At 43.0% G+C, this 26,372-nt stretch overlaps 1 protein-coding gene across 1 annotated transcript in view; it reads right to left on the bottom strand.

The window, feature by feature from the left end:
- Positions 1-26,372, bottom strand: part of CYYR1 (cysteine and tyrosine rich 1) — a 52,762-nt gene that overhangs the window by 24,727 nt on the left and 1,663 nt on the right. Inside the window, exon 2 of the mRNA XM_039379657.1 lies at positions 25,477-25,579. Within this exon, the coding sequence (XP_039235591.1) occupies positions 25,477-25,579 (103 nt within the window). The remainder of the gene's footprint in view (positions 1-25,476; positions 25,580-26,372) is intronic.

Below are 26,372 nucleotides of genomic sequence, written 5' to 3' on the forward strand. Positions count from 1 at the left end.
ATTCCTGGGGTAATTCCAGCTGTAACAAAACAAAAAATGAAGCTACTCTGAGGTAAGTGCATTAAGTTTCCCCTGAAATCTGTAAGGCTACATTCTGCTAACATTCTTCACACTTTTATAAGGCAAGACACAGTCACATTTGAGCTTTCCTTTGTCAGCTTTTTGAACTCAAGCTTCTCATTAACCGCCTTGAAAACAAATACTTGTTCCTAGCAAGAAACATATGCCTATGTACTGTGTTGCATACTCGTGGTAAGGGCATTGCATCCTGGGCGGAACAGGGCTTCAGATATTCAGGAAAAACAACCTGAACCCGTGCCAGGCTGTCTCTGGCTCCCTGGTATAATGCCTACCCATGAGGTTTGCAGACTACGGAAATTTTGGCCTTACTGTGTGCAGTGCCCAGATGGAGTCTGGCCCTTGGGGTGTCCACAATGGAAATCCTTCTGGTTATGGGAAGTTCCAGGCTATGGCACCAGGTCTGCACTAAGGTGGCCTATCCCTACCCTTCATCTCTATAAGCATAGCAAGAGAATGGCCAAAGATGGGTTTGACAGATGATACGAACACAGAATAGTTTGGGTTGCAAGGCATCTTTAAAGATCATTTAGTCCAAGCCCCCTGCAATGGACAGGGACATCTTCAGCTCAATTGGGTTGCGAAGAGCCGTGTCCAACCTGGCTTTGAATGTTTCCAGGGGTGAGGTAGCAACCTGTTCCAGTGTTTCACCACCCTCACCGTAAAATCCCTTATATCTTGTATCTCGTCTGAATCTACTTTAAAACCATGTAAATAATTTTTATGTGCTATCAGTGGGTCAAATGTAAAACAAAGTCAGATTTTGAGATAACTAAAGATAACTAAAGACTGTCTTGTAACTATGTTCTTCTAAGTTCTCCCTCTGGCCGTTTGGGAGTGTGACTATTCACCTGACCAAAGTAATTTTTAAGGGGTTTCCAAGGAGGTGTTTCTTGAGTAAGTCAGTATGATTTAAACTCTTGGCTTTGTACTAGATAACAGTAGAGTGAGCAGGATAAATACACAGAATTAAATGGTGGAGCAGAAGTCAAGCTGGCAACTGCTGCTGGCATGGACCTACCAGCCATTCAGTCCTCTGACCCAGGTGTATCAGGTTCTCCCTGCATTGTTCATCACATCCAAGTCCCTATTTCTTTCAAGGATTATAAGAAGTACAATGATAGTACAAGGAATACAATGACAACATTTGTACTAGCAAATTATGCAAAATATAACACGACACTTGCTTAGCATTTGAAAAAATGGAGCTAAGAGGTCTTTAAGGTAGCTTTCCATTAGTGACAATATGACCACTGATGCAGAGAAGCATTTGGTTTTCCCATCTCACCACTGTGATTTTTTAAACAGAGTAATTATCTGACTAATGCTCTGAAAGCTTCTGTTACCATGAGGGGATGGGCTGCAACAAAAGCCACTGCTGACTGAGGCTCCTGCCACCTCTGCCACGCCTCCAGGAACACAGTTTCATGTGGAAAGTCTCTGGAGCTGTTCCAGAAAGTTACTCAAGTCTTTCAAAGTATGAAGCAACACAAGGAGTGCTGCTACTGCCACGCCAGTGCCCCCCAGCCATGTTACCTGAGCTGCAGCTGCAAGGGAAAAGAGTCAGGTGAGATGGACTCGTGGAGAAGGACAGCCATGCAACTTCAGTGCAGTGTGAACACGTGGTTGAAGCTATCTTGCACATTTATGTTCCCTCCTCACTTTGTCAGGCCCTAAACAACTTGCCTGGGGGAACAGGGAGGTGGGAAGACAGTGGAGAAGATGGAGACCAGGGCAGTCTGCAGGAAGGCACAAACATGATTGTCAGAAGAGGAGAAAAGATCTTCTTACATGCAAAAGTTATTTTTCATTCTATTCAGAAGATTTAGTCTTGTATCAGAAATCCCTTTTAATAGATGTCACTTTCCACTACAGTTTTGGCAAAAGTGATTTTTCCTTCTGAGCAGAGTTTCAGGATTATTTTTGTCCTGCTGGTTTCCACATTTTGCCAGGCTGATCTCCTGCCAAGGCTGCTGCTGAGCTCCCCACCCCTCCCATCCTCACAGGACCTCCACAAGTCCTGCCTCTCATCTCAGGATCAGGAGCAAGGGGGTGACCTGCCCAGTCAGCCCTGGGAGAAGCTGACCTTTAAATGCATCAGCCAAAGGGAGCCACACCACTGCTAAGAAGGGCCATCAACAAACCACACTCCACTGTCTCTCTCATGTAACCTTTTGAAGTCTACAGAGAAAGAAAAAACCTCTCCTTCCTGACATGTTCAGTAGGACACTTCTTCCTGATGACCCAGAGGCTTAAATAAAACACCAGAACCTACTCCAGCACCTTGCAGAAGTGGAGGTAAATGTAAACCACGCAATGTTCTTCCAGGGAAAAAGTCACTCAAAACCCAGAACAGCAAGACCAGAATTTTCCATTTAAAAATTATGCCAGGATTTGTAAACCTGGTAGAACCCCAGGATTTTTACCATTCTGATTCATAAATCAGGGATTTCCATCCCAAGGGTAAAGAAAGGATTTATATTTGAAAGTATATTTAGGATTTATTGGCAGGATTTGTACTGTAAGGGCATGGAAGGATTTGTTCATCCAATTTCTGACTTATAAAAGGTTTTGTGGATTTTTGTGTGGTAAATCCAATTAATGTAATTTTAATGTCATGATTTAAAATCAGGCAACCCCGCCCCCCACATTTTCAACCACAGTTATCTGGGAAAGCCTCAGCTGGAGCTGAATATGCCCTGAAGGAAGCTGCAGCCCATGGGCAGGACTCCAGGTTCTGGAGCAAGTTTGTCCTGAAGGACTGCAGCCCACAGAATGCCCACACTGTAACCTGGGAAAAGTGTGCAGAGAAAGGAGGTCAGAGAGGAGCTGCTATGGACCAACCACAACTCTCCCATCCCCAAAGTCCCTCAGTGCTGCTCAGAGGAGCTGAGGATGCAGGAGTGAAGTTGAGCCTGAGAAAAGGGGGATGGCAGGGGTAAGGTGTTTCAGGTTTTGTCCTTGTTACCATCCAACACCAATCTAACTGGCAATAAATTAATTTTCCTCAGGTCAAGTCTGTTTTGCCCATGATGGTACTGGGCAAGTGATCTCCTCGTCCTCATGTTAACCCAAGGGCTTTTTCACGTTATTTTCTTCCATCTGTTGAAGAGTGGGAGTGAGAGCATGGCTGGGTGGGCATCTGGCATCCAGCCAAAGTCAACCCACCACAGAAACACAGGAGGTGCTGGCACAATTCAGGCTGCTGAGGTAGCAGCACCCGTGCTATCCTTTTTCCCTGACTAAAGTTTCACATTTCATAATTCTTCCTTGCCATTCTGTCAGTATTTTAACTTGCTAACCTAATTACAAGTTTACATTTTGTAGAAAAACAACTACTGCTGTGTTCCTGATGTTTGAAACAACTAATGCAAGACAAAAGAATTCCAAGTACTTAATTATCCACAGAAAATGAGTTAAAAGCAACCGGTATCACATATGCACTTGGATTTTAACCAGAGTCTGTTTTCTGCATTCAAAGTTGCCAATCAGTTTCTAAGTCTCCTGTGTCAGCAGCTAGAACGACCTGTTTCTTTTCAAACAATGAAAACGACCTTTAAAGAAACCAAATTCCAACTTCAGGGCCAGCTATCTGCAGGGTAAGATCAGGGATGGAGGCCAGGCCCTGCCAATCTGCATCTGATAAAGATTTGCATAGAAATGCAGTTAGTGGAGCAAGGGACCAAATATCAGAAGAAAGAGGCTGTGAGTGGTGATACAGTTCCATCCCTTGCTCATTTAAAATGTTTGGACAACTCCCTGCATCTCATGGTGCCTCACTGCAAACACGGGGGAGGGTGGGGGAGAGAAATTATTTTCTGCTACTTCCAAAAGGAGCTGTAAAGCAGTATCTGGTTCCCAGCAGCTTTGGGATTGTGGGCAACATGAAATGTGGAGGTAATTCCAATTTAATTTCACTCTTAAATTCCATCAAAGCGCATCCAGTAAATAGGGAATATTCTTTATTATGACTTACAGTACCACAGGGTTTCAACTAAGACTGTGAACCTACTCAGCCAGGAAAAAAAGAAAATAAAAAAGACTGTACACACACGCTCACAGATTTGGGACCACTTGATTCTTTCAATGCATTTATAGGCTGACCTGATGGTAGCTTGCCCAAGGTTGCTTGGGACGTCAGTGTCAGAGCCAAAAATTCACCTATGACTTTTCAATAGTCCTTACCCAGCATTTCAACTCAAATTCTCTCCTTGATACTTTCACAGAAGGAACCAAGAGGGAAGACATCCCAGTATTAGCTGAGATAATTCTGATGAATCACAAGAAATACAGTCTGGCTGGAACATGTGTTTCTCTCCCGTGTATCAGAAACAGGGACAATGCAGATAATCCCCAACAAACCACTGCCTTGGTAAAACAATTAATCACTGACCTTATAAAGGTTTAACAGGATAAAAAATCCTGCTAACAGACGTGCAATTGTACAATGCACAATTGTACAATTAAGTTTTATCTTTCAACAAAGAAACCTCATTTGTACTAAAATATTGGGTGATTTGTATTTTCTCTTTCAATGGATCGTTTAAGATTTAACAGATTGCTGAATAAATTGTTCAAATATGCAAATCATCTGGGCATTTTGTAATATTTCTCCAAGGGCTTTTTCCCAGTAGTTCTCACCAGATCATGCAAATTACTAGTGATTCAGAAGACGAAGCATTATAATATTTTAATTGACAGTGTTAATTTCAGCTCCAGTTCTTTCACATTTTCCCTCTCAGATAACTAGAAACACATGACCTCCAGGAATCCCCACATTCTGTGGGGTTCATAACAAAATCAAGTACTAGGAGAAACTGAGTACAGGAAATTAAGTGGTTTATGTAGATAAAATGAGCTGACATGGGGAATACAAATAGTACTAAATTACGCTATACAGTCTGCCCTGTACACCTAATTTCCATGATAAATTATGAGCTGTAATGGACATTAATGCATTCCTTGCACGGCATTCCCACAACTTCATTTTGCCTCTCTCCACATCCTGCTTGGGAGCTGGCAGATGGAGCTTCCCAGGGGTTAGGAGGCACCTCTGTTGAGGGAAGAGTAGCCATGGGGCTGGCCACCCCCTCAGGGCTCGGGCTGGGAGCAGTTCACCCATCCACCCATGGTTCCACCACCACATGCTGCTGCAGCCAAACCTCATTTCCGTGAAACACTCCCGACCTGATGCTCAGGGAATCTACCCTTCCACCTCAAAGCCACAAAAAGGAAAGGAGGTTTTCTCCTTCTGTCCCATAAATGTCTCCTGAGACAGACTCTTTAATTACCCTATTTAACCACCACCTGCCCAGAATTTGAACCTCTGGGCCAGAGAACTGGGAAAAAAAAAAGAAGAGGAAAAAACAGGCAGCTTTTTCCTTAATGAGTCACGCACTTACCCACTACCTGGTGAAAAGGGCAATGAATTGGTAATTGCATCACAGAGTAAGAGAGCAAGCACCAGAGCCAAACGGCTTCCTTCCTACACCCGTGTGAGTGCAAACCCTGCAGGGGCAGATTTGGGTCCGCTGGCTTCAGCATATGCACAGCTCCCCAGTGATCCACTTCAATCAGAATCCGAAAAGAGCGACTCCAGCCCTGCAGCATGGTGTGAGCTCTGCTACCTCATGCATTATTTCAGCATGAAATATTTATAAACTGGGGGACAGGGACAGCCTCCTTCTTTAAAAAGTGTAATGGATTTTTTTAAATGGATGAGCGCAACTTGTAAGAATCTGCAACTTGTTTGACGTCCTGGGTTTAATGGCCCTGCCCCACCCTTCATCCACATAAAAGGAGCAGAGATTTTACGCTGTAACCAATTTCTTTCTCAAAATTGAACTTGGACTAAGCTATTTTTATCTCTTAGGGCTAATTTTGCTCTCTTTTACATTAACTCGCAACACCACATCTTTATATTTTTTTTGTAGAAAAGAAAAAATAACAGCATTTGTATCATAATTATCTTTTCCCTGGTAGCAGCTTGTACTGAAACTAAAACGGTGGTCACAGTCTACAGCGACACACTGTCACAGAACTGGTCCTTGGAAAGGCATAACAGACTGATAGTGGCAAATCTGACAACTTAAGGGCCAAACTAGTATTTCCATAATACAAAGCCGTCAGTGGAAAAAGCCACTGACAGGTAGATTCCCCCGTTCTACCAGATTACACCTATAAAATGTGTTACTCTGTTTTAGTTGGAAACCACAAGATGGGACTTCTGCTGGTAAATTGGTCCCCTGAGGGCACTGGGGTTCTCGGTGAGTGCAGAATTCTTACAGCTTGGAACACTTGGGGCTGAGGAGCACAAATCTCTGCAAATTAACCTTCCCCTTCGACGCGTTGCTCTGCTAATGAATTCTGCAGAAGCAGTTACACAATTGACCTGCTCTCTGTAGCACTGATGAAGCTTTATCCTTTTTTACCTACAGATTTAGAAATATTTACCAGCAGAGAACTAATTGACTCTCAGGAGAACAAACCCAATTTTACTTCCTTTGAAACATCAGGAATGTATTTCCAGATGCATAGCACCTCACAAGCAAGAGTACAGCAGTTGTTACCTTCTGGCATTTCTGAAGTAGTTTGATTACAGAATAAATAATTACTTTTATTTTTCATGAAAGATGGAGACATTTCATACATATTTTTTGTGTTTTCTATTTGGCACAACAGAGGTTAACTGATGTGCCTTCCACTCAGCTCTAAAACATGTCCTGTCTCTGTCACCTGCTAGTGTACGCCTTAATTTATATTGCCTTCAAGTGTGCACTATAAATAGACTTCCACAGAGGTACTGTGTGTGCAGAGATCCTTATAAATGTCAGGACCACTGTGAATCCAGCCCAGGCAGCCAAGAGATGGGCATGGAGTTGAGCAACCCAGCATGCCACACAGCCTCTGCCAGCTTTCAGAGGGAGTGGGCAATTCCCAAATGTCCTGGTTTAAACAGACCACAAAAAAAAGATTAAGTTCAGTGACAGAACACTAACAATTAGCTTTAACTTGGATGATCTGAGGAATTTTAAATTCCTGCTATGGACACAAAAGGACAGATGCATCACAGGCAGGTTAGCAGATGCAAATCCTTTGAAGCAACACATTTGCACTGCCTTGCTAAAGTGATGATAGGGGAGTACTAAAGTGAGTTGCTAAAAAGATTACATTTTTACTTTATGAGGTAGCTGTTCTTCCTTTAACCACTTTTCTCAATACAGTGCATCTTCCAGGAAATCAACTATTTGTTCAAGTTGATAACTTTTTTCCCATCTGGGGTCATCACTTCCCCTTTGGTCATTCATTCCTACAGAGCATCATCTGCTTCCCTGGCAGATAGTTCAGTGAAAGGTACTATGTGGGGAACAAACCTCTATACTTCATTTATCTTGCCGGACATATCCTCACCAGCACCAACACAAAAGACTCCATTTCTCTATGGGCACAGGCTGTGCTAAGCCTATGCCAGCTGGTGCAGACACATAGAGTAAGTACCTGTTTAAATTTAGAGAGCAATTACAGCAGGACCTGCAGACCAGGGTAGTAGATATTCATGTCTGAGCAACATTAAGCGCTTCCATTATCACCCTGCCTTTCAAATGGAGCCCTAGAGATGACAGCACACTGGCTATTTTTGCAGGTGTTGTCTCTGTTACATTCTGCCTTCTTCATCAGCAAATTTGCTGAAGACACCAAGCTGAGTGGTGTAGTTGGCACACCTGAAGGATGCCATCCAGAGGGACCTGGACAAGCCTGAGACTTGGGAATCTCATGAGATTTAACAAGACCAAGTGCTGGTGCTGCACCTGGGTCAGGGCAACCCCCAGTGTCAATCCAGGCTGGGGAATGAACAAATAGAGAGCAGCCCTGTGGAGAAGGACTTGGGGGTGCTGGTGGGTGAGAGGCTGGACATGACCCAGCCATGTGCACTGGGTGTCCAGAAACCCCCCGTGTCCTGGGCTGCATCCAAAGCAGTGTGGGCAGCAGGGGAGGGAGGGGATTCTGCCCCTCTGCTCTGCTCTGCTGAGACCCCACCTGCAGTGCTGCCTCCAGCTCTGGGGTCCCCAGCACAGGAAGGACATGGACCTGTTGGAGCAAGTCCAGAGGAGGCCACCAAGATGATTAGAGGGATGGAGCACCTCTGCTATGTGGAAAGGCTGAGAGATTGGGATTGCTCAGCTTGGAAAAGAGAAGGCTTTGGTGTGACCTAATTGCAGCCTTCCAGTACCTGGGAAGCCTACAAGAAAGATGAAGAGAGACTATTTACAAGGGCCTGGAGTGACAGGACAAGGGGAAATGGCTTCAAACTGACAGAGAGTAGGTCCAGATTGGATATTAGGAAGAAATTCTTCCTTGTGAGGGTGGTGAGGCCCTGGCAAAGGTTGCCCTGAGAAGCTGTGGATGCCCCATCCCTGGAAGTGTTCAAAGGCCAGGTTGGCCTGGTATAGTGAATGGCATCCCTGTCCATGGCACGGGGGTAGAATGAGATGATCTTTAAGGTCTCTTCCAACCCAAATCATTCTGTGACTTTGTATAGCCAATGCAGTGAAAACTGCCAGATGTGGGCTATATATTGCAATATTCACTGTTTTGCTTCCTGGTATTAAGTGAATAGACTCAAACTGTATCAGCTTTACATCAAAGCACCTCTCTTGGAGCCAAACTCTGCAGTCTTGTGTTTAGAATATGACTTTGCTTAAGGTTCTAAATGGAAATTATAGTGATTTGTAAATTCAGTGTTTGAGAGCTTAAGACATCCAGAGGAGTTATAATAAAATTTATATCCATGTGATCAGTTCAGAAATACTTCTGTAAGATCAAGCAGGGAAATGGTTTGATAGCTTTGGTCCTCTTTCTGAAGTGAAAGGGATCCAGGTCCCAAAAGCTATAACTGGCTATTATATAATCAATGCCAATCGTGATCCTGACTAGTTGAGTCAGCAGATGAACTGAAAAGCAAACACCACCTCTGCTCATCTAGAGGAGGAGAAGATGGCATTACCACTAGAACGGTGACAGTCCCCCAGTCTCCTACACCACAGCCCACGAAATACAACATGAAAATTCCTGCTGATTCCCTGGGAGCTGAACTGGGACCCAGGTTAGAAGTTCATTACAAATGAAACAACAACAAAAAAAGAAACCCTTACATGGGTTACAGGAAATCCACACACTCTCAGCAAAATTTGCACCTAAAAAATAAACAGTATTTTTAACAACTTTGGCCCTTTTAAAATTATTCAAGAATTATTACAACACACCTCAGCATAAAACTACTCTGGCTCCCACCAAACACGAAGGCTTTCCAAAACTTCTACCACAATATTTCGCAGTAGATGTTTTTTTCCTATGCCCTACTTCTTGTGAAAATCCACCCAATGGGCTATCTGAAACCATGTCCCCTCCCGCCTCGCTGACCCCACTAGAGAAAAATGCTGCCTTCTCTTTGTGTGAGACCTTGGGGATGGGTGGTCACCTCCACGTGGGCACAGGTGAGCCAGGCAAACAGAGGGGACGAGCTTCCCTTCCTCGTGCTACTCATGGTGGACAATGGAAGAAAGATCCCTGGGAACTGCTGCTTATATTTCACAGAATCACAGGCTGGGTGAGTTTGGAAGGGACCACAGTGGTCCACATCTGGTTCAACGTCTCTCCTCAAGCAGGGTCATCCTAGAGAACATAGCACAGGATTGCATCCAGATGGTTCTGGAATATCTCCAGTGGGGGAGACTCCACACCCTCTCTGGGTGATCTGTTCCAGTGTGTGGTCACTGCACACTAAAGAAATTCTGCCTCATGTTCAGGTGGAACTTTCTGTGCATCAGTTTCTGCCCATTGCCTTTCTTCCTACTGCCTGGCACCCCTGACCAGAGCCTGGTCCATCCTCTGACACTGCCCTGCAGATACTGACAGCCCTTGATAAAGTCCCCTCTCGGTTGTCTCTTCCCTCAGCCTTTCCTTGTCAGAGAGATGCTCCAGTCCCCTCATTATCTTTGTGACCTCCTCTGGACATGCTCCAGGAGCTCCATGTCTCTCTTGTCCCTATGAGCCCAGAACTCCAGATGAGGCCTCTATGGGGCTGAGCAGAGGGGCACGATGACAAGCTCTCCTGCCCCTTTCCTGCCCCTCCTCAAACATAAAACACCCCTGGAGCAGGCAGACACACTTGCCCATAACCCCTCAATGCCCTCAATGCCTGCTGAGAGGTGTCACCACCTGCCACCTCTGTGAGCTCCTCCGGACAGACACCTTACCATGAACTAATACAATCATGTACATTAAACCAAACCAATCACTTGGCAGGGCTATCAAATGGCAAGATGCAGGCACAACTGATTTGCCGGGGAATAATCAAACACTTTGAGAACTTAAGAAGAAGCAAAACGTTAAATTCACCCCGACTTTGGGTGGGAGAGGCTTTAAATCAAGGCAATGTCTTAAAGTTGCTAGGTCCATGCAGGAAGCCCCGGGGAAGGTAACCCCCTTCAGCAGACAGTTTCTGGATAAATTTCTAGAGCCCATTTACTGTATGAAGTTGGATGTTACAACATCCTGGTTCACGAAGAGATGGAAGAAGGCCACAAATACTCTATGCTGATAATGCTTTGCTATAATGATTTTGTTCCAACCACCATTTCCATCTATTTTATTTCAGATATTAAAATGGCTCACATGAACCATGCATCAACCATCGCTGTGCACATAGACCAGAGGCATTTATTACCGCTCCCGTTCCACAGCCTCAACAAGATTCCTATTGACCTCAAGATAAATCAAGTCGGCATTTTCATGACCATTGGAAATTTGTTTTCAGACTGTAGAAATTAAGCCCGAGACATACATATAAAGACAGATTTAAAAATTATTTTTAAAAGACAGTCTTGAAAATATCTTGCCAAAAATACAACTAAAAAAAACCCCGTTTCATAGATTAAATATAACTCTGCTATGAAAAATATGCAAAGTAGCTTAAGATAATGAACATATTGTTACTGACATATATTTCAAACAGGATAGAACTTACTTTCACTTTCTTCTTGACCTTTATTTGAGAAGATGTCCTGAAATGCTATGTATTTTGTATTACACCTGAGGGCACTAATTCAGAGGAGTTTTCAACCTATTTTCAATCTATATTTCAACCTATATCAGACATCACAGCACAATCCAATCCCCCAACACCCTCCCCGATTTAATTTGCCATGCTGGATGGCTTTCAAAAATAGAAATGCAGTCACATCTGATTAAGAGTTTATTTCTGCTAGACATGTCATGATCCGGCAGAAATAATGTAAAGATGCAGCAGAAAGCACAGAAAGATCAAGAATCAGAGTAATTGAGCAAGCACAGAATGGAAGGGCTTTTTGAGGGGTGTGTGGGTTTTGTTTTTTTTTAAGGAACGGGAAAGAGGCGTGGTGCCAAGACTAGAAAGTCAGGAAGTAAGTGCACTGAAATCAGCATACACAAAGACATGCAGTTTTCCATACAGGGGGTAAAATTTTGGTCATGAAAGGAGTGTCCCAAAAGCCAGGGGTCACTCCACAGGAGACCACCTGCAGAAAATCTGAGTCATTTGAGGCCTCCTGAAACCCTTCCTCTGGAAACAAGCCTCTTGCTGTATACCTGCAAATGGGATCTTGGATCCCTGAACACTTTTGAACACAAGGGCTGGAAAGCACTTTGTTATGTTTTTAAATAGATCACTGTCTCCTTGTATTGTCACTAAATTCCTGAAACACTACAACAAAAATGACACTTAATTAGTATGCTGATTTTTTTTTTTTTAATGTGCTAATACCACAGAAGAACACATCTTGTTTGTGTTCAGGTAAGCTATGCCACAGAAAACAAGAAAAAAAGCATCCCTGCACTGCCCTCCTGGTTGTTGTTTGTCCTGGCCAGGAGGTAGTGCCTGCCTAAGGAAAGGGCACACTCAGTTCTCTGGCCCTTGTGCTTCTGGTTTGAGCTATCCAACTAATATTTCGCCTGGCACCAGCTGGGATAAATTTTGAGTTTAACCAGTAACTGCTGGAATGAGGCCAGCAACATATTTCATATAAGCTGGTAAAAATTTTTGGCCATCAGAGGCCCAAGCCACTTACAGGTCTGGAATCTCCTCCAGCAAGACCAGAGAGACTTTTTCATTACTCCATGCAAAAGGCATTAAGGGGCCAAGTTTAAATCTATAGAGATGTTCATGCCCTTTCACATTGAAAACATTGCTGGGGAAGACATGTATGAGTATTACAATCTCACTGTGACTTGAAAACCGTATAATTGAAGGCTGAGCCACAAAGTATGCAGGAGAGGGACAAATTAAGGTCACAAATACACCCTTAAATCTGTCATCTGAGAACTTCCAAAGTGTATTCATTTAAAGTGTATCTTTCTCACACACACATTTACAACCAAGGTTTCTGCATTTACATGCTAGGTCCTGACTGGCACTAGAAAATTTTCCCTGTTAGTATTAATCCCCAAAGAACCTCACTGCAAGCAACTCTCATTACTTGATAATTCTCTGTTGCCTCTACTTTTTGACATCTCAGCCAGTTCTTAATCCTTTTAACTTCTTAATGAAAGAGTACTTACATACAATGGTGTCCTGTGGAAGATCACCTCTCTGTCCCTTGAGAGTGCTTCCCTGGGCACATGGCATGGAGAAAAGGGCTGGGATTCAGCTCGCAGGGAGGGGACCATTCAAAAGAGTACTATGAATATGGTGAAGGGTCTGGAGGGGAAGCCATATGAGGTGTGGCTGAGGTCACTTGGTTTGTTCAGCCTGGAGAAGAGGAGACTGAGGGGAGACCTCATCAAGATCTGCAGCTTCCTCATGAGGGGAAGCAGAGGGGCAGGCACTGATCTCTTCTCAGTGGTGACCAGTAACAGGACCCGAGGGAATGGCCGGAGCTGTAGCAGGGGAGGTTCCGGTTGGATATTGGGAAAATATCTAACTCCCAGGGATTCCAGCCTGATCCACCCAGGGGCTGCAGCCTGACCTTCCTCAGGATGGCTGATCCACGCCCTCACACACCCCCGTGGCAGGGGAGGCACAGCATTGTCCCCCTCTGGTAACAGCAGCCATGACTCCGAGCCAATGTGAAGAAGAGGAAGGTGAGCTTTTTCCTCCAAACCACTGAGGTCCTGTGGTGATAAGCTGCCCTTTCTAGCCCAAACTTTTTATTTCGCTTCCTGGGCCTGTGTGGAGCTGCTACAGCATAAAAGCAAACGCCTGGCGGGGGAGCTCTCCCAGGCAACGCGCTTGTGGCATTTGTGTTGAGCGCTCATCCTGAAGGCTTTCCGAGCACACTTGGCAGGCCAGGCAGGTGGGACAGAGGCAAAAAGTAAAATCAGCTGGCTATTTTCTGAGGAAGAAGCAGCTAAAACCCACAGAAATAAAACAGGACTGGAAACACTTAGCTACAAAACAGGGGCCTGTTTGAAGTTCTGCCTCAAGCAACTTCTTAAGTAGGTCAGTGCACAAAATCCACAGCTGAAGATCCTCACAGGAGGAGAACCCTCCAATCTCAGTTTTATGGCACTGGCACCTGCATAGAAAGGTCTGTGATTGCTCCTGTGAAGCCAATAGGAGGATTTTGCCAACAGTACCAAGGAAAAAGGTACTCCTCACATCTGAGAAGGGTCAGAGGAGCACAGGAAATCCTTACAGTGGCAGAGCCCCTGCAGTGGACAGCCCAGAGGCAGCCCGAAATATTTTGCTCAGCCGTTTTTGAGAAAAATCTCATAGCTCCTCTCATGCTGGACTGTAATTTCAGCCAGCGTACATCTGTATAAATCAAGTGAGTTGAGGATTTTGCCCTGTTAATTGAGTTTGTATCTCATAACACAGGCTGGAAAAAAAAAAAAGAGTGATAAAAATATTGCAACAGCTATAGCAGTGCCACCAGCAGTTATGAAGGAGCTGTTAGTTCTGGCAGTTATTAAACCCATTCAATGCAAGTGACAGATAACAGTAATAAATCAGCTGACATATTTGACATATCCACACATCCAGTGTTTTTTTGTGAGCACTGCAAGTATTCAGTCTGGGAAAACAAGAGCATCTCATTAAAAAAAGCCCTATCAGCAGCTGCAACATATGTTAAATTACTGACACATAATGAAGCCAAAGTGAAAACCCACACTGAGGGATAGTGCCTTCAGATTTAAACAAGTGCTTCTAACTGGTAATGTACTTTCCAGCTACTGGCTTCACAGAGCAGTACTTGCTTTTGTATCAGCTGAAAGAGATAGCGCATTTTCCCCCAATGCAAGAACTGTATTCTGATGGACAGGCCTTGGGAGCCTACCAGGAAGATGCAAGAGGGCACCGCGTCCTCCTCGTCAACATCCTACACTCTACTGGGGGCCCCTCCAGTGACCCCCAGTCGCCAGGCAAAGGCTGAACACAAGGTCAGACCAACGTACCTGAACCTGTCCCCTCCCAGGAACAACGTGGGCAGGACAGGGAGGACGAAATGCAGATGAAAACCAGTGATGGGCAGCAGGGCCAGACGCCTGCCGAGCGAGCGGCTCAGGGGAAGAGCTCATGGTGCAACCTGCCCTTTCCCTTGAGTTATGGAGCACAAACACCATGAACAACTCTCCCTTAAACCCCCAGTATACGAGTACCAAACAGCAGTTTTCCATCTCTCACGGTCCTGCTCTCAAAGGGACCTAACAGTACCTGTATCTGACAGATTTCAAATGACACAGAGATAAACTACAGATGTTATTTTTCTGCACTCCTAAAAATATCTGATGATCTAGTGGACACTGGGACAAAGCTGCTCTATAACTTTCTAAATCGGAGTGATACAAACCAGGGCTGTTTCCCTGGCAGTGCACAGCCCAGCTCACCTGCAGAGGTGACTGTCGCTGCTGGATAAGGGATCCTGATTATGGTGTGCTGTTCACATTCCAGCCTGGAGGTCAGCTTGTAAGCAGCTGCTGTCAGCCCGTGACGGCAGGGGAGTACGGGAGAAAGACCCTGTACCTCAGCTTGATGAGAGCTTCAAAATGTTCAATCAGCCCAGGCCCAAACCAGAACAATGTGGCTAATGTGAAATGACCTCTCTAGGTCATCAAATCCATCCCCTGCTAGCACACAGAGGCCCTTTCATCCTCACCAGTTTCAGAAGAGAGGATGACTGGGATGGGTGCGAGGAGCAAGCAAGAAAAACCTCCTCTCTTGCTATGAAATTTTAATGCACAATAAATTATGCTAGGGGACAGCGACAACATAAGCTTACCAAATACAGATGTTAAATACCATGGTTCCCCTCCTAATCTCAGAATCTTTTCTTAAATGTTAGTATGTTATTTGAAACATACAGCAGACATGCCACTATGTTTGCAGCGCCCCTGTCATGTAGCAAGTCTGAGAGCACTACTGTCAGGCTGACATTTTATTACATTTTTGGAAATATGCTAATTCAATCATTAAGTTTCATTCAGCAGTGAATGTGAAGGTTCAGGAACAAAGATGAATTGTGCTTTACTTCAGACAATTTTAAACGTTGTTGAAAATGGAGAATGAGGGCCATAACTTTTAATTCAACCCCCATGCCTTGAAGCTCTATTCTTTCGCTCTCCACTGGAATTTAGTATCAAATTATTCCTGCAAGGAGCCACTGGAGGAAAGCAATGTGAGGCGAGCAGACGGGTGATCCTGTCATCCATTTTCATAATTTCAGCTTCTGTAAATAGGCCATTTATTCCCAAGCCAAACACAGGGTTACCACTGTGGACTGAATAAACAATATTAGCTTTCAGCCATGTAAATATATTAGCTACCATGGGACACAGCCTCATCAAGGTCTTTGGGGACTCAGATCATGCAAAGGGTTAGCACACTGCACTGAGGGAAAGGCCATGGCCCAGAGAAGAGGTGTTAGCAAACAAAAAGGCAGACAAAAATAACTCTTGTCTTAAAAGAATGCAACATTTGCAAATGACAAAATGGTTTGCAGGAAGGTTAATAATTGCTTACATTACATTGACACTAAGGCTTCTCACTCACAGCTGAGAGCACTTTTGTGCTGGACATGGCACACAAGGACTCTTCACATTCAAGTCTTCTCCATCCCAAGGTTTTCATTTGAATATGCTTATCAATGGCATTCTCAATGTCCATATTCAGAATACAATCCTACACAAGTGGAAAGCAAAGATGATGACAAAAAAAATGTATTCTTTATACAAATGATTGCACTAACAAAATTCTTGTTACGCTTCCAGGAATATCTGTAAGGTTCCAAGAGATATATTTCAACAAGGTCTGCTAAAAAATACTCTTAGAGTTGCCTTAGTCCCAACAATGAAAAGTGAAGTGTTAAATTTATGCTGGCTGCTTATTTTCTTCCTCTTAGTTTACGTTTCCAAAGCAGCATGTGAGAGGCCCAAAAGCTCAGGGACTTGAAGGATTTGATCCAAACAAAAGAATTAAGAGCTGCTGTCATGTACCATTTAAACACCATCATATTATAAGTGCTACATATACACAAGTAATTAATTTTGGGTCTCTCCACTGCTTGTCTTCCATTTCAGAATTCTCCTCAGTCTGCTATCAGAATATTTCTGCTTCTCTTCTTCTGCACAGGTCTATTGCAGAGGCATCAGGGAACAAGGGATCTGCAGCACTCCTCCCTTTGCAGTTGATATTGCCTTGCCCAGAGGGTTGCAAACTGCCCCGGGGTGGGGGACTCTCTTCTGAAGTGCAAGGCATCTGCTGTCGAAGCTGGTGCCTCCCCCTCCACAGAGGGACATGCCACTCTGCAAGGCTGACTGCTCCCCTCCTGTTCAACACGATTATTTCTATTCTGTTCCTTTTACTGGGCATGAGGAGGAAGCACCGGTGGTGAGGGGAGGGGACACTGTTTACATCCAGGCTCTCTCTTACTGTGCTGTGGGAAGGAAAAAGTCAAATGCAAGGGCACAACCGGAATAAGCAGCACACGGCATCAGAGACCAAAAATGCTGTTAATGTGATAGCACAAGCACATACATTTGGGGCTGCATTTTATATGTTTTTCCTAATTTACTAACACTGGTGCCCCACGGGCTGCTCAGCAGCTGGAAATAGCTATAGGGCAGCAGCACCCTAATTATACCTTCATTAGATCATCTTGACCACGGACTGTAGGAAGGACTGAAGTAAAGATAGTTTGCACAGTCCCTTTACGCTTCAAAAGCAGCACAGCAAGTCTATGAGGCACCGAAAAATAAGGTTCAGAGAATCTTAGCCGACGAGCAGATGTTTCAAAAATAGCTGTACAACCTTAGTACTGCCTGTGCTTGTGCCAAAGTGTACCACAGGCCTGAATAAAGAGACAGAAGCTGGAACATTCAGCATTAAACCAAGTCTCCCTTGTGAGCAAAAGGAATAACTCCATGTAATGATAGCAGTAAAAATCTCTTATCTGCGTGAATGAGCCAACAGAGGAGACACAGTGATGAAACATGCCTGGCCTGTTTGTGGTATTAGTGCCTCTCCATTCCATACTAAATACCCACGTATGGAATGAGTTCCAGGAGCAAGCTTGCATTTTACAAAAACAATTCACTGCAGGGGGAAAAAAAGTTTTTACTATAGCAGAAGTGATTCTGAAAGCAAACGTCACAGCCCTTTTCTTTTTTAAACAGAGAAAAATCATTGAGAAAACGTCATTAGATTTCTAAGGACTGTATTAACTGTGGAATTTCTACCCAGTTGTGGTTACAAATCTTGAAGGAAATTGTGGCTGCCCTGTGAATTAACAGTTCATTTCCTTTAATTTTTAATAACTCACTTATATGTGCTGAAGTCTGTTTCTGCCCCTTCAAGACGTGCATTAAGATTAGAATGAGTTTCTCTTTCTAGGACACTTGTTCAAATACTGAATTAATGCTACAGGTTTTATTTGGATTGGCTGCAATTACACTGTGAGCAGCATCAAATGGTCCTCTTGCAGAGCTTCTGACCCAGAAGTATCTTCATTAATAATCCTGCTCCAGGTTGGTGTGATATTACTCACTACAGAGCAACCAGTACAAAATGCAACAGACTAATCCTCTGAGAATCCTGCAGGCTTAGGGAAAGCTCCAAATTAGCCAATAAAACAGAAATTCCCCAGCTGGGGCTAGAGGAGGCTTGTGCACATTGGATGTGCAGGGAACGCATAAATCAGATGAGGGGGGATTTGTCCTCTGCATCCCCTGACCTTGCAGGAGTGACACACCTTATTAAGCAGCGCTTCAACCAAGAGCAAGGAAGCATAAAGTGGCAGTGAACGTGGAAGGTACCATGGTGACCAAAAAAAACACAGAAAGAAAAAATGTTTTTTTCAAACGCCTGGATTCAACAAGGTACTTCAGCTCACAACTTGTCCCATTAGAGCCAAGTGCACAAGATCCCCACTGAAGTCATTAGCTTATTGATTTCAACAGGATGAGGACTCTATCTATTACAGCTACTCATCACCTTGAAGTTACAAATACATTTAACTACTTTGCTGAACTGGTGCCCAGCACACTATCTGAATTTTCTTGAAAATTCTGGATGTACAAAGGACTAAACAAAGTTACAGATTCTTATCAAATTCAGAAGGTGGACCTTTTCCCCTTTTGAAAAAAGGGAAAGGTGTGCGAGTGGGTATAAAACAGCAGACAGAAGGTAAAATTCTTATGAAGAAAGGACAGCCCTCTTGTGATCAACATAATCCCAGCTTCAGTCTTTATGTCAGTCTTACTAAGTGTTAAGAAAACATTTATCTTCTACATGGCCGAACCTTATGGGAAAATCCTGCAGGCTTCCAAAACAGACCACTGCAAGCAGAGAACAAAAAATTATCTCTCCTTTTCACTGAAAAATATTTTTGAAATAGAGCAGTATAAGCAAGTTAATTTCTCTGAATTCCTTAAGAATGTTTACTTTTCCCCCTTAGAGTTTTCTGTAAGCCTCAGAGCACTTCAGTGATTGATACCTTAATGCTTCTATTTTCAAGCCAAATTCTAACAATCTTCCAAATGATGAAAAACAGATGATCCACAGGGATGTCAACAATTCAAGTTTTAGCACAAAACCATGCTAGACTTTTTCTTATGAACAATTGAACTTGCATGTTCACAATGATTTCCAGTTTTCACTAAAAAAAAGTATTATAGTTCTTACTGAACTAAAAACCCCTAAACTTCCAAAAATTATCAAACAAAGAATGCGAACCCGTTAGTCTCAAACATTTCAAAACAGTTATTCAGACATCCAAGTGAAAAAGAGGTGGGAGACTTGAAGCAGGAGCTATCTTCTGAGAGCTGCTGTTTGGCAAGCAAACCAGTTTTCCCCCCATTTTGAGCTGCTTGTCACAACACAGGGTCAGAAATGAAAACACAAAGGGCTAGAGAAGAGGCGCCCTGTGTTTTAATTGTGGTGCTGACAAGGGTTTCCTCTGCAGCCGTCGTCAGGGGCAGATACTGCTCTGGCTGTAAATCTCATGGCACATTCTTCATTAAAGGATATGAACTGGGACAACAGGCATGGAACAAAAAACAACTGGTAGTTCAAACAGTTTGGCAAAGGTCACATTTCAAATACCCGTTCCCTCTCCAGCAGATCTTACAATGAAAACATGGTCCTAGATTTTTCTCTAGCCTGTGGTTAATCAACCCCCTGCACGGAGAGACCTCTCTTGCAGAGGTTTTCCTAGGCTGAAGCACGGATAGCATGCTTCCACAGGTACTCCAGATGTTGAAGACCAAGGAATAAAAGGCTGAACTGCTATTCAACTCTTGGACAGAATGAAAGGAAAACAGTTAATTATCAGTCTTGGCCTTACCAATGACATGTTTATAGCCAGTCCCCTGTACTCAGCACAAGCATCCTGAGCCTCTGCTCCATGTTCTCATTCAGGAAGACTCTCCTGATCAAAAGTCAAGCCAAATGGAAAAAATAATTATTGAACTGGGCCTTCGGCAGACCTCTGGCATGGAATCAAAGCCCCAGAGCCAGAGGCATGAAATGGCAACGGCCAGACAAATTGCAGTTTTGCATATTGTCCTGAAGTGCTTCAATCATGGGAAATTTGGAACAGTACATTGATGAAGAGGAACACAATTTTATTTTAGGCAGAGTACCATACCATACAACTGTCATGCAGAAACAGAACCATCCTCAACCCATATGCTGCTAAACACATTTACTGTGGGATGCCCAAAAGTGTCTAATTTTAATTATTTGGAATCTGCAGCAAATGCCAAGCTTCCTGAATTTCTTTTATTCAATATGAACTCCAGAGGCTACATCTCTATATTCCTAACCCTTAAAATGTTAATTCTGTCCTTTAATGCACTCCTCCTCCAGATCCACCCTCCATCCCATATTCCCTTATCAAGTGAATCAGCTTAAGGAACATTCCTCCCTTTGGGAACAAAAATCGCTTTCTCTGAGGTGAGCTGCTTTTATCAAAGGTACTACTGGATAAAAGTACTCCACGCCAAATGCCACACTTAGATACACTACACACAGTTTTTGCTTCAGTTTTGCAGGCTTGAGGCACACACACAATTTTTATGCTGAATGTATTCTCTGCCTCTTTTCCTCCCATTCTCTGTCTGCCTTCCTTCCTTCCTGGCTGCATTGTGTAATCTCTAGACTTAAAAAAACCCAAACAACCCCAAACCCACCCAAAAAACTCACTCCCTCCAACATACATTAAGTTCATGTAAACAACATCTGCTATTTCACTAAACAGGCTGTGGCACATCAGTATCTCTGCTTTTTCCACCTACCCTCTTGCAAATCACCATCTCACTACCTGGAATGAGATCACAGTTCTCTAAAGTTTTTATTTACATTTTCCTCCAGTTACTTTTGAAGTTCTTGCAATCAAGTGTTTAAGTTTTCTTTTGTGTTGTTTTTCTAAACAAAAGTTGCCTTACAGTAAGACATTTCTGAAGACAGAGTGTATTAAGAAACTTTGCAATGTAATGTAGCATCTTAGCTTTCTTCTTTGGCTTAAGCCAATATTCCAGTTTACTCCCCTTAAAGACTCACCCAGGGAAATACAGACCAATCACTAGGGTTGAATATTTTACCAATGGTTTTCTTAAATTTGGTGGGCCAAATCTCTGTGTAAGTCCTTTCATTGCCACTGAATATTCAGCTGGCCCAGTAGCATTCGATTGAAATAGCAGCTGGACTATTTGTCCTCTTTGCTTCATTTTTTTATCTGGGATTATTTCATACCAACTGTGTGGCTGTGAAGTGCTGTGGAAGAGCAAAGACAACATCCACAACCAGCCCTGACAACATGCAACTATTGACATCTCTGCCCAAAGAGCCACCTGTATGTTAAAAGCTATCTGTGTGTCACAATAAACATCAGGCACAATGTGGTAGAGAAGACTTAGCTGGGAATTAGCCCACAGGAAATCCACCAGGATAAGCATGAGGGTCAGATAATTTGGAGCCTCTTGGAAGCAAATACAAAATGCACTGTCAGGAACACACACTCAAATTTGGGTCTGGCAGAAGAAACTCCTTTTGTACTGACATCTATTAAGCATTGGATGCCAAGTAAATAAACAGGAGGAAATGTATATATATATATATATATATATATATATATACACACACACATATCAGAGGAAATTAGGACTGGCTGCAGCTACTGAAAACAAGTAGGAAAGGAAATACAACTGCAACATTAATACTGTAACAACTTGCTCTCATGAAAGGAGAGAGAAGGAGGAAGGATGTGTTATTTTACATTAGAGATGCTCATGGGATTACAAGTGACTCAATCACAGATCTTGAATGCTTACAGATTATACCTGTAGTCCAGCTAAAGATGGAGTTACTGGAACATCTCACACAGGCCCTGAAATCCAAATACTAGAGTGAGCTGAAAAACCTGCATCCGTTCTTCAAGTGTGGAAAGGAAAACAGGCTAATCACACATGCACACAGCCTGAAGGATGTTTGCTGAGAACATCTTCTAACTAAAAAAAATTCCCTGGTGTCCTAAAAAGCTGATGATTTCTTAAAATAGAAAATTCTAAACCTCTACATAGAATATCTCAATCTTGAAACTTGTTTTAATGAGTGAAGAGAGTAAGTTAATCACTTGCAGGCTACAAGCAACTTAAGTATTAATAATCATCATCTAGTCACATTGACTTTGTTTTAAAATCAGTGTATAGATTATAGCCTGGTGTTTATAGTCTGTTTTTACAATTGCTGGCATATGGGCCTAAAAAGAGAAGAGTGAGAGGCATGAAACAAAACAGAGAATTGTTTAAAAAGACTCTACTGCACATCAAAAGGCTTTTCCAAAACTGCGAGAAAGAGTTATGCTTGCAAAAAAAAAAAACATCTCAGAGAAGATAAAGAGCAGGAACATCAGAAACACACGCAGATTTTTAAAGAATAGAGCGAGCACAGACATTATAGGTAAGCAAATGAAGAAGCATAAGTAACCTGTGAAGAAGCAGAGACAAGACAGCACTGAGGACTCCTCATGGTGGTTCAGGCAGTGAAAAGGCACTTCTGAAAGCACCCATGCAGATCATGTCCATTGTTTGGTGCAGACAGTAGGATCAAAACTTATGACACTGAAGGACACGAAGGATACTGAAAAAACAGCTTTACGTGGAATTATCAGGACACAGTGTGTTGGATTAAATTCAATTCTTTTAAAGATTTCAGTACACAATTGTTAACAGAAAGGCATAAGCAGAGAGGTCGCTGATGACCATTTCCAAATTCTAGTGCCATTTCATGAGTTTGTCATTTGAGGCTGAGGCAACACGAAGCTTCTTGAACATAAAAAAAAACCCGCCACAAAACAATATAGTGCCCAATAATGAAAAGAGAAGGTTATTCTTATGGAGCATAGCTAAAGTCACAATAAAATCTTTTGCAATGCAGCCAAATCCAAGGTAGTAGCCCCAGCAAAGAACAGTTTGCAGGCTGAAAGAGGCAGACATGCTTTGAAGACTTACAGACTTAGAACTGGAACAAAGTGCTAAGTTCATTTATGTCTTTAGTGATCATCACAGACAGCTGCTTCAAAATAGGTACTCAAAGAAAGGTACAGGAAAAAATAGTCCTAGCAAGGCTTCTGTCAAAACCCTGTGCTCAGTCCTGCCAGCCACACTTAAAGAAGGAAGTGAATATAGGAGAGGGAGCTCAAAGGAAGGCCAAAGAATTGACCCCTGAGCTGGGCAAAGCAAAACAAAGCAAATCTTACATGTGAGGCTGACAGAGTTCACCCGGCTCAGTGATAAGGCTGAGAGCTGTCATGATGACTATTTAGGGCCACATTTCAAACTTGCAGATAAGTTAAGAGCTGACAGTAGGAATTCCAACCTTCATTTCCCAGTAAAATTTCCCAGTAATGTTAGGAAATGAACTATAGAACAGTTTACCAGGACAGATGGTCAACTCATTAATGCCTGAAGTTTCCAAAATGAGATTACACGTGTTTGAAGAAGACACACCCAAATCAGCTTTTAGGAAAAAAGAATATCTGTGACCTAATCGTGCGAAATGTCAGGTCAGAAGAGTATAATGACTCCTGACTGTTCTCTTAGTGTATAAATTGGAGTACTTAACCATAAAAAATGAGAAGAATCAAATGCCTCCTTCAAGACATGCTGTGGCAAACAACACTTGTAAGAGCCCCCTTCAGTATTCAACCCATCCAGATACACACAAACCCCTCCAGTGTGTCAGAGCCACTGGCACTCACCCCTAATTCAATAGCTGCTTGCATGTGTTAAATAAACACACAAAAAGACCAGGTGTCAACCTGGCACTGAGGGCACGGTTTGAACATTTCAGCAGTCACTCTAAAGAACCCCCTGGTCGATCCCTAACAAAGCACAGTTCTGACATTAGGCTAGAAAATGCCAGCAATGTTCATGTGGAAGTGGGAGATGAAATTCACTTGCTCTGTGGGAAGCCTCCTTCTTATAATGTGATATCCTGTGCTCTTGTGTCCATCATTTCTAACCACATGTGAGCTAGAATAAGGTATTCAAGAAGAGCACCTCCTTTGATGCTTGTAAATGGAACAGCAATTTTGGAATAAAAACAAAGAAAAAAATATCAAAGCAGGCATTCCCTAGGTAAGCAGGGAAAAAAATCACTTGTCATCCTCCAATAGTAATCAATTTAAAGTACATGCTTTTTCATTTCCAGATGAATGAAGGATTCTGGTGCTCTATCAAATTTTATTTACTTTAGCCCAGGAAGCATCTGATCTGCTTTAAAAACTGTGGATCAATTCTGTATTAAAAAACCATCACTCTGCCTACTCCTTCAAAGTGCTATAAAATATGCTGAAGGGAACACTGGAATATTCCCCAGGTACCATGACTGAAACAAAACCTGCATCAGAGGAACCTTTTTAGAAAAAAGCAACTATCGTCTTCCCACTCACTCCCCCCCAAGCACCAGGCAGTCTCTATGCCATGCCTTTTTTAAGTTTTCTGGTTTTAGTCAAGAACATAAACCAAAAATAAGCCACAGACTGCATGCTAAAGGTTAAGGAAATTACTGGTGGGATTGACAAAACAGAAAGTGAGATGTCCTATCTTGAAGAACAACATTTTATGTTTAGCTTAGGTTTGCCCTCGCACATGAATGTAATACTTATGGGTTGTCACTTAAATTAAGGCCAGAGTCAGTCCTTCAGCAGGCAAGCTTCTCTTCTTCCTCACCGCTGCAAAGACAAACAGCTGCACTGGAGCCTGTGTTTTTAATCAACAGTTTTCTCCTGTATTTTTCTCTAGATAGAAAATACTCGTAACCACTTCATTTCACCTGCTGTGTTTTTTAAAGCACTGTGAAGCATGCTATTCATACCACAGTGTTAAAGGGTCAGATTACCCTCACCTACAATCTGTTCAATAAATTCCACCGACACTCAAAAACCACTTAACAAAAACAAATAAGTCAATAAAAAAGAAAAGGGGAAAAAAAGTATTCAAAGCAAAATGAATTTCAAATCCAAATAATCTGAATCATTACTGACTCAGATATTGTGACAAAGTATTTCAACAAAACCCACAAAATTTTTATTCATAGGTCTTTTCATCTCAAGAGCTTGAAACAAGGATCTCACTATCTCTAAAGCTTACTTCCACAAATTATGTTATTATACACAAACTAAGGACAGAACCCCCAATTTTAGCAAGCTTTCTGGTTTGCTTCAAAAACATATGCAACATGAGACTTCAAAGGAATACCAATGTTTGTTACCAGCAAGGAAAAAAAAAAACAAACCAAACTAAAACCAAAAAACCCAAACCCTGCTAGTGTTTACTGCCAAAACACAGTTTCCCACAACCCAAATTTACATCGAGCCCAAGAATACAACACACTGGGTTTTTCCTCTGAAGCGCAAATATACTTACGAAAGGACATTCCCAATGTAGGCATAATATGAACAGCAGTAGGGAGTAGTCCCATCACAGCAGTAAGCTTTGCAGTCATTATCACACTGAGCCAGACAATCTTCTGCTGAATAAAAATAACACTCATGAGGTCAAACAGCAGCAACAATAAATGCTGTACAGCACAGCTTTAAAGAAAATGGATTCTAACAGTTTTATACAATCACAGGACTTCACTCGAGGTGCAACCTGACCCTGTAATCCTAATGGCAGCCCATTCCCACTCGTCCTGCATTTCCGAGTTAGGTGCTTTGTGTGTGGGTATCTTGTAGCTGGCCTCATCAGTTCCTTCTTATACATAATCATTTAAAATAAAAAAAGAGCATTTTGAAACGTTAAGACACCATGGATCAACTTTTTCCATTCCATCAAGGTCTTGCTGACCTGCAGGGTGGCAAGGGAGGAGAAGGAAGGTGTCTGAGAACAGGCTATGTCCCCCCCCTTCCGTTCTTGCCCAGCCCCAGCCAGGCATGCAAATTAGACTGCCTGGGGCTCCCTCACTCCCTGCCAGCTGGCAGCAGCTCCCCTGGCTCTGCTCCAGCCCCAGGGCCATGGTCAGCGTGGAGCGGCAGCACCCAGCACAGAGGCCAGTGATGCCCTCTCTGTCCCACTGCCAAAGACTGTCCTGCCCAGCTGGGGCCACGAGTGTTTCCAGCAGCAACGCTATGCTGGACTGAGGAACAAAACAAACTGTGAAACAACAGTAAGAGAGCTCTTTGCAATTAAGAAGCATGGAAGAACACGTATCTTGTTATTGCTGTTGAGAAACTATTTTAAAGGCATTGACCTCTTGTGCTGTCGTGACTCAGTGTTTTCAAAGCCCTAAGTCAGGTCCCCCCACACAGTCTTTGTGCACT

Source organism: Pipra filicauda, unplaced genomic scaffold (genome assembly GCF_003945595.2).
Source record: "Pipra filicauda isolate LSUMZ 115617 unplaced genomic scaffold, ASM394559v2 scaffold171_size1565689_pilon, whole genome shotgun sequence".
NCBI classification, from domain to species: domain Eukaryota; kingdom Metazoa; phylum Chordata; class Aves; order Passeriformes; family Pipridae; genus Pipra; species Pipra filicauda.